At 38.0% G+C, this 9614-nt stretch overlaps 2 protein-coding genes across 3 annotated transcripts in view; both read left to right on the plus strand.

The window, feature by feature from the left end:
* LOC141431128 (vacuole membrane protein 1-like) overlaps window positions 1-9614 on the plus strand; it is an 82343-nt gene that overhangs the window by 52995 nt on the left and 19734 nt on the right. The window lies entirely within an intron of this gene.
* LOC141431387 (phenoloxidase-activating enzyme 1-like) lies at window positions 307-2124 on the plus strand (the record flags this gene model as incomplete). Its single annotated transcript, XM_074092557.1, is given in 4 exon segments — window positions 307-412; window positions 694-750; window positions 753-809; window positions 812-2124. Coding segments are annotated over 4 exon segments (414 nt in total), but the record flags the coding sequence as incomplete, so codon positions are not given.

Raw genomic sequence — 9614 nt, forward strand, 5'->3', positions numbered from 1 at the left:
AGACATTAATATCTAAGGCGTATTATAAAGTTAATGATTATATCATGGATATTTGGAAATAATTCTGATCCGCATTAGCGATCCGAAGTTGTGTTAAATACTTGTGATGTATAGATACGAGCACGAGTATCATTTAATAAATATGTAAATCTGTTTAAAAAAAATATACCTCGTTGAGTTTCTTGCCGGATTCTTCTCAACAGAGGTTTTTCCGAACCGGTGGTAGGTAGATTTTTTTTGACATTCATAAGTTATAGCCTAAATTGAATAAATATATTTTGACTTTGACTTTGACTTTATGGTATAATTGCCTTTACAGACTACGTGCAGCCGATTTGCCTGCCCGATGGCCGCTCACGCCTGACCGTCGGCAACGACGTGTTTGTAGCCGGCTGGGGGAAAACCCTAAATGGTATGATTGTTATTGATTTTGTTAATTCTCTTGCTGCCGTGGAACTGCGTTTTACAAATGTTACGTAAGCATTTGTGGTTTTGGTTTTACATTCAGTTTATTGTACGTTGCTTTTCGTTTCAATTAACTGCTGAATTTAGTACCTATGATGAAGATTCACGAAACCAAAAAGTAGATTAAAATTAACCCTAAGCATATTATTATATGAGATGTATTTAATCGAAAATTATTTGCTTGCGGTAGGTTACTATTAAACGTTATTTTATCTATTTTTATTACAGGTCGCAACAGCCCCGTCAAACTGAAGCTTAAAGTGCCGATCTTTGAAAAGGAAAACTGTATCAAAAATACCGTACTCTAGGTGCCGAGCTTACCAGTAATCAGATCTGCGCTGGAGGAAGTTCGCAGAAGACGCATGTAGAGGAGACTCCGGTGGACCTCTTATGAGGGCCAAGAACAATGGGGTTTGGGAGTCCGTCGCAGTGGTATCCTTTGGCTACGGTTGTGGCAGAGACGGATGGCCGGGAGTGTACACTTCTACCGCGAATTATCTTGACTGGATCAGGTCTACGTTGCAATCGACTAATGTTTAGTATATTGAGTTTCGCCACTTTGATGTTAGCCAATTTAACAGTTTTAATCGAACCACGAATTATATTTGACATAATTTTATGTGACGTAAACCGCGATACCTACTTATACTTGGTTTGGATTTAACTAAATGTAAACAAAGTTCAGTTGCCAGATTTGGTACATTCAAGGATTTAAAACATTTTACTTATCTAACATTGTAATACAAACTAGACTAGTGTATTTCAATACAGAAATGTAAATGTTTAGATAGTTTAATGTTTAAGACACCAATTGACATTGTTTTGTTTACATTTAGTTAAATACCTTTCCGAACCAAGTATAGTCTGCTCGTGATTATGATACAAGTAGATGCGTCGAACGAAATAATGGGATGTCATTGAAGATAATCACCAGCAGAATATATTGTGTAGATACTTTGCCAATTTTTTAAAGGATATAAGCGTAGGTATTGAGAGAAGGTAGAAGGTAAGGGAAATTAGATAGCGTATTATCCCCTATCTCATAAAATAGCTGCTAAATTTTGTATGAGTGAAATCTTATTTTGACATTTATTAAGCCTTCACATGAAACAGACAAAATTTAGAAGGGTAATGCAGAAGGGTAATTCTTTAAAATTGATTTAATGCATGGACATTGATAATTGGGAATGCTGTGATTAAAATAATAATACATTTTTAGAAATTAACTAATTGGATACGAGTACGACTACAAAATGTATTTTCGAAAAAAATGAAGTAGTACAATATTATTTGTGACATCAGTCAGTAGTACGGTTAGTTAAAAGAAAAAAAAAATACTCAATAATGTGATAAGAATGATTTGGACAATATTAAACACTGAAGATTGCACATTTTAACTTTACTTTTATTTTAATACGTCATTAGGTAGGTAAGATATAATGGGACAATTTTGATTTGTTTAAAAAAAACAAAAGGGCTGTAATAAACAATTGTTCTCTAGTGATAATTTTAGAAGAATGTATAATTTTAAGTATTTACATGTATTGTTTTTTCTGCTAGCCGTACCGGGTAGACTGGATTTTAAAACCTCGTTCATTACGATATCTATAAAAATTACGTATGAAAATTCAAGAATAAATATACTATACATACATCACAGTAATGACTTTTATTTTATAAATCACAAGGTAGTTTCTTCTCGAGGCTTTACCTACACAACATTGCCTGTGTAACCAGCGGGAATTACGAAAAAAAAAACGTTCTTTGTACACCCTTATGATCTTCAAGAAACACGTCTGCCAAATGCCTAATCTCTTGCTACTGGCTTAGGCTGTGCTTTGTCTGACAGTCTGTCCATTAGTCACGTGGCTTATTCTTTGTACCTACCTATAAAAGGGGTACCCCTTGAAATGTCGACAAACTATATATCGAATTTCATTTCATCGAAAACAATTCATAGAATATTCAATAATAATATTTTCTGTTGGAGTAATTTCACTTTATCGACTATTCATTACATGTTAAAACAATTATTAGAACAACGGTAGGTACAAGGATTATTATTTGCTTAAAAATACACTTCATCAACTATTCATGAGACAGAAAAACAGACGGGTAAATATTAGCTATATCACCCATTTGGTTGATATTTTCTGGATTCACTAGCAATCAAATCATGTTCATGAATTAAAAGAAACCTTTTTGTTCTTAGAAACACTTCTAATTAGGTATCATTAGATCTAAAAACATAAATAAAATATAATTGCATAGTTGCACCATCAAGTAGAACGAAGTACAGGAAAAAACGACGAGCGTGACCATAGTGAGACCAGTTTCTAGGTAATTGTGAGCCAATACACGAATAATTCAACAGTTATTATCTCTAAACTTAAAGCCCGTTGAGATATCGTCGCTCGGCAGGCAAAAGTACTAAAGCGACACTTTGGGCTAAAATGAGTTATGCATATCACCAGAATCAGCGAATTTTTCTGCATCGAACTGTCTAGGTTTCAAAGCGATTGGAGCAAAATTTAACTTTTTTTTGGCGCTTTAGTCTTTCAAAAAACGCTTAAATTTGGGAAGCAAATTACTTAATGCAGCATCACTTTCATTATTTTCATTTTAGTACTGTTACCTTTTTGCCATTTTTCGATTTACTGTCGTTCAGTCTTTTGCCATTTTTCTAGTTTGCAAATGTTGGACGTTTAGTATTTTGTGCAAAAAAAAAGAAAATACCTTTGTCACTTCAGTAATTATGCCCTCCCCGAGTTGAAGTTTTATACACCTTTAGTCGTTTGGTTGTATTGATAAGAATTCATTTATAAGAATTTAGCTATTTGTTCTTAAAAACTAAAACATACGTTTGGCATTTTAGCCATTTTAACATATACAAAAGCATACATTCAAACAGGATTAGCAAAAAAACTTCACGAAATATTATAGATTTGGTGAAATTAGTCATTACTCTTGACCTTTATCGTGTATTAAAAAAGTGTTTAGTATATATACGTAGTAAAATATCATTGCAATTCGATGTTTGGTATATAGAAACATCATATTTTCTTAAGATTTATAACTTTATTTATAAATTATAATGATTATTATTCCTTAAAACTTTAAGTTCTTTTTATGTTGCCAAAGGATAAAAGAAAATAGTATGTATGTATGTAAACTCTTAATTGTACAAAAGAAAAGAAACACAACACAATTGACAAACTTTGAGATACTTGTACAAAGGCGGACTTATCCCTTTAAGGGATCTCTCCCAGGCAACCTCAATAGTAAATCTATTTCAAAATTTTGTAGTTATAATTTTATCGCTACGGTTCTGTTTGCATCGAATAAAGATGATGTTCGGCCCTAAGTATTTGAAATTTAGAGTTAGAAGTTTTAATTTGTTTTTATTAATGTTACATAAATAGCTTAAGTTTAGTCCAGAAGGCCCCTCGAGTTGTCCCTGGCGCAAAGGTAGCCATCAAACTGGCCGCATTACCACGTTTAATGGCGATAGACAATCTTTGCACCAGGGAACGAATCCGCGCGGGCGTGAGCGTGAGACCCCCTTTCCGTAATTCGACGTCCCACTTCCCGAATGTAAACAATCGCCTCAAACGCAAGAGGAACAAAATAATAGTGCCGAATAATTCTGCCGTTTTTTGACCGCAAAATCCACCGCGGATTGCCGCGGACTATTCAGCTGAGGTGCGAGGCGGCGAAAGTACTAACGCACGTAACGTCCGACAGCAAACACTTCCCGTTCTGCCATGGCACTAAAGTTAAGCCATCTGGCCTTTTGCTGTCGGTTCGACAGAGGACCGGAGGCTCCAGAACGCAGAGGATGTTGGCGGATATTAAAGCCCTCTTCAGTATGTCAAAGAGAGCGTAGTAGCGCGGAAATTTTCCTGAACACCGACAAGAACTCAACGCGTGAAATGGCCAGGGTGCGTACCGGTGGCTAGGTATAACAACTTTAGATATATTATTGGTAGATATAACTTTCAGTGGGTATAATGAATTATTGGTATAATCTGGAATACGTAATACTATTATAATAATAATGTGTTATGCCAAAAAAGTAGGTTAGGTTAGAACTGCGACCCTATCAAGAAACGAAACTGCCTGAAAACTAGGTTAGGTTAGAATTGCAACTCCAACGATTTCATAAAGAAAACTAAATTATATCTACACATTATACTACTAAATACTTATAGCATAATATTGTGAAATTATGTGTTATTTGTTATACCGATCATCTTAAGCCCTGATGGCCATTTGCTTCCACCATGGAGCCGCAGATGCATTTATGAGGCACACAAACATCGCAGCCCAGGCGGAGAGCTACTGCCACCCACAATGAGTCGTTGTCCAGAAGTATTTCCAAATAAGGAGCAAGCAAAGCCCATAACCACGCTCCCGCTTTGATTTTTGATACCGACTTCAGCCTGGCTAAATCCACCCTAGTGGCACACCCACCCACAAGTGCCAGAGCGTCTCTAGCCCCCACGTCATCCCAAACTCGTTATATCAGCGGAGCCCGAGGCAGCGACGCTATTAGGTGTCGAGCCGTCCACCTCGCCAGTGCACCATGCACAAACGGAATGGTAACCCGATGGGGTTTCATGAGAATTTTTAATTTTAAGAGACAAGGCCACTATAATAACTCCATGTGCTGATGCGAGGAAGACTGGCAAGCCCACATTCTCCACACGCCGCAAACTGAGACCAAACTTGAACATGGGACTTGGTTGAATTTAGTAGTGACGGGCAGGCTTCCTCCAGGTCGCATTCTGTCCTTAAGACTATAGAGTCCAAAGTATATGAGGCCGGTGTGTGGGGGCCGTTCGCCTGATGACTCGGTAGCACCTCCGGGTCTTGAGACGCTTGTGTTCGAAGCATCCTCCCGCGTCCCGCACGTTAAATTTCCCTCGGGAGCCGGATCGGTCCATTCAAGCCTTGCCGGTAAACTTGGAGGATGTGGTGCGAGCACTAGGGTCATTCCATAATGGGTCAGCCGTGGGCTTAGACGGAATTCGACCAGCTCATTTTCAGCTGGGTTTTGGAACACTGAGGTCACGATCCACAACACGCACTTTCGTCACGGAACCCGGAAATCCAGACTGTGTCGTCTTGAAGTAGGATCTCAAGAACGCGTCCAATACTGGCGAGAGGGATGTTCTGTTGGGCGAAGTGAAAAAATACATTCCCACCCTGTACCTTTTTTACACCAGGTCTATCATTCTTCTTCTAACCTTGTCTACGGCGATTCTCAAATTCTTTCGCAGGTGGGTGCGCAGTAGGGAGATCAGCTTGGACCGCTTACCTTCAGTCTTACTATTCATGAAGCACTGTCGTCTCGAAAATCACCTCTTAATATTTGGTATTTACTCGTAGATGATGGCACCTAAGGAGCCTAAGGTCGTAAAGCAGGACTTGGCTTTCCTTATCCCCCCCCCTTGAGAGGTATAGGACTGAAGGCGAATATGGGACAGATTTAACCCCGCCTGTTCTCCTTCTTTAACTTCTTTAAGGTCTTTCTTCCTGGTCTCAAAGGGCTTTTTACACGAGACCTTTACCCTCTTGGGTTCTTCTATTTTCCAAGAGGCCATTTCTAGTGCACTAGAGACCAGGAAGCGTCTATTTTGCTCGCCCAGGAACGTTTGAAGAGTATTAATACCCATCTCATCTTGACTCTGTTACGAATGTGTTTCGCAGTTCCAAAAATAACCTATTTTTTGAAAACCACTCCAATGGTTGTGTTCGGGTAAAACTTCTTCTTTTGACGTCACGTTGAGAGATACAAAGGAGACTGTATTGAACGTGTCCCTTGCGGATGAGCAATGGGTCCAAGCGTCCTTGCCCATATGTAACGGTGGTCTCGGTTTGCGGCGTACGGCGGATGTGGGCTTGCCAGCGTTCCTCGGATCGGCACATGGAGTTGGTGGCCTTATCTCTTAAATTTTTAAATCTCATAAAGGTTACCAATACCATTTCGTATGTGGATGATGCACTGGCGAGCCGAATGAGACTGGCGTCACTGCACGGGGCTCCGCAGATACAATGAGTTTGGGATGACGAGGGGGCTAGGGACGCTCTAGCACGGCCTGTGGGTGTAACCACTGGGTGGGTTTGGCCAGGCTGAAGTCGGCATCAAAAGTCAAAGCGGGAACGTGGTTATAGGCGTTGCCTGTTCCTTATTTGGGAACAGTCTTGGACAACGACTCATTGCGGGTGGCAGTAGCTCTCCGCCTGGGCTGCGATGTTTGTGTGCCTCATAACTGCAGCTGCGGCTCCATGGTGGAACCGAATGGCCATCAGGGTGTGTTATGACCAGTATAACAACTTTAGATATACTTTCACTAGAATAAAAGATATTTGGCATAAATACCAGTAATTCATTATACCCCACTGAACGTTATATCGAACATAGGTTATATCACATATATTATACCATCAATCAGGCCTACGCGTCTGTTCCAGACGAATTTTGGCGTGTTGCCTGTGCACAACGTCTTTGGTGGCTGACTAGACCGATGCGAGAGCGACATGTCCGTCCACATCTCTGACAAGCGAAGTCTGCGGATGTTGATGCAGAACGGCCTTGGTGTCGTTTCTGTCTCTTTTCAATAAGTGCATTGAGCCAGGCAAGCCTTCATCGCAATACTTGCGGCCCTCCAACACACGTCTGCACCAATCAGTGCATTTTTCCGCAAGCTTTTCTCAGTCTAGGTGGTCAATTTTGAAGACGGCCATATCTCACTTAGCGCAGTCCTTAAATCTCAGCAAAGGTCTCACGACGTTTCATTTGGCATTATACCATATTACTGTTAGGGGCTGTTTCACCATCCATTGATTAGCGTTAACCGACGGTTAAATGTGATGCCGTCTCCGTCTATTGAGTCTATTCGAACAAAACAAATAGAGACGGCATCACACCTAACCACCAGTTAACAGTAATCAATGGATGGTGAAACAGCCCCTTAGTATATTAATAGTTTGGTACAACAAGTACAACAAGTCCATGATACCGGAATAGTTAGATCATGAGAATATAACAAATGTTGTTGTACCAATAGTGCATTATATTTCTTAATCGTTATATAGACCAATGATATATCTAAAGTTGCTATAGCAACCATGACGCATGAGTTTGTTATTCAGGTTTCTTACTTATTAGGTACTAATAAGTACTATAATGTTGAATGAATGATTTATTTGCATAACATAGAAAAAAAATGTTCTGAAGTTTTAGTTGAAATGCTAATTAAAGTTATTACCTACAGAATAAATTAAGGTATTTTACGTATTATTTCATCCTTAAACCTAAGCGTATGCTGTGTATATACACCAAAATAGTAGGACATGATAATGATCAAAATACCTCAAAAAATAATAGTGAAAAAAACCTTTTGTGCATTTTGTTAGAAATCAGATGGTGCCTTTGTGATTAATTACCTTATAATATTAATAAAAGTCTAGTGTTAGTAACAGTTAACGTTAAGTTATTGAAATTTTAGCATTGATGATTAATATTTATTATAATTAATTAATATTATTTATATAATTTCTGTTCAGTAGGTACTTTGGAATATTTTTTCCCTTGCAATTTGGTAAATCAGCATTATGAACAGTTTGATAAGAAATAAAATGTGTGTTGTTAGTAAAAACATGCTAAATTTATTGAGACGTAAAATCACATAAGTTAATTTGAAATATGACGTTTGAGGTCAATTTTTACGTTTAGTCTTTTTGCCTGATTGCATTTGCTCGATGACTAGGGGACAATTTACTAAAGCGACACTTATCTCCTAAACCAGTGGATTTTGCTATGAATTATTAAAACCTTATTATAGTCTATTAAATTATGTGTCATATATTCCTGGAAATTTTAAAATTGGTTGTCTGGTTAAAAAGTTATGATTTTTTTTCGTAAAAAAAAACTTTAAATCGCTCTCCTGTAAAGTTGACGAAGTGTCGCTTTAGTACTTTTGCCTGCCGAGCGACGATATGTATTTTTATGAATAAAATTATCCGAAATTACAAAGTTAAACCGCCAAAAAAAAGCAATATTTTTCTAAGGATTTAGTTTTTATACGGAAATCTTCCAAGTTTAGGTATATTTTAATACCTTTAGGCTGCTATTTACTTCTTAACTACTAATAATTCTCAAGTAAAACTTAGCCATTATAGGGGGTGGGGACGCTCGATTTTAATGAAAATTTGCACTTTAAAGTTGAATATTTGCAACAAATCACTGAATTGAACTTCGAATCGTTCTAGCAAAGCAAACCCCATAATTGGTTTTAAAATACCTATCAATGATACCCCACACTATAAGGTGGATAAGAAAAAAAATCCCACCACTTTACGTCTATGGGGGTACCCTAAAATATTTTTTTGAATTTTTATTGTTACAATTTGTCGGCCTAGTTTACCCATATATATATCCGTGTAAAATACAGTTTTTAGCACTGATACTCCCTGAGCAAAGCCCGGACAGACCAACAGACAGACATGGCCGAAACTAAGGTTCCGTTTTTGCCATTGGCTCCCGGAACCCTAAAAATGAATCATAGAAAAATAACTGACTATCAGTGTCTAAGACGTTCCATTTGATGGAATACCAAGACACTGATATATTATCTACTGATATCCAATGTTGTGGACCACGAACATAAACCAGATATAATAAACTAACTGGTCTGCCAGTAATTTTACTAATATATATGTAGTACCACAAACATCACGCCTGTATTGCCAAATGAGTAGGCAGAGCATACGAAAATACGCTTGGAAGCCACTTTTAGCATTTATTTTAAGTTTGTTAAGTTTGACAAAAACGGTACAATAGGGACAGGTTGCTAGCCTGTCCGCCTTACGTTATACCTCAGTCGCCTCTACCACATCCACGAAGAAATGGAGAGGTGTAATTCGAACCCGACACCACACGGGTATATCTATGTATACGATGTTTAATTGAATAGAGACAATAAGAAACGAAATTATTTGGTTTCATATTCAATGATGCATTTTTACATGTTTGTTGTTTGTAGCAGCCAGTCTCTAAAATTTTTGTGAATGATTGAGAATAGTGTCATCATTTCACATTATCATTATCAGCTCCAGGCCGTCCACTGTTGGACATAGGCTTC

The sequence above is a fragment of the Choristoneura fumiferana genome, chromosome 9 (assembly GCF_025370935.1).
Source record: "Choristoneura fumiferana chromosome 9, NRCan_CFum_1, whole genome shotgun sequence".
Taxonomy (NCBI): domain Eukaryota; kingdom Metazoa; phylum Arthropoda; class Insecta; order Lepidoptera; family Tortricidae; genus Choristoneura; species Choristoneura fumiferana.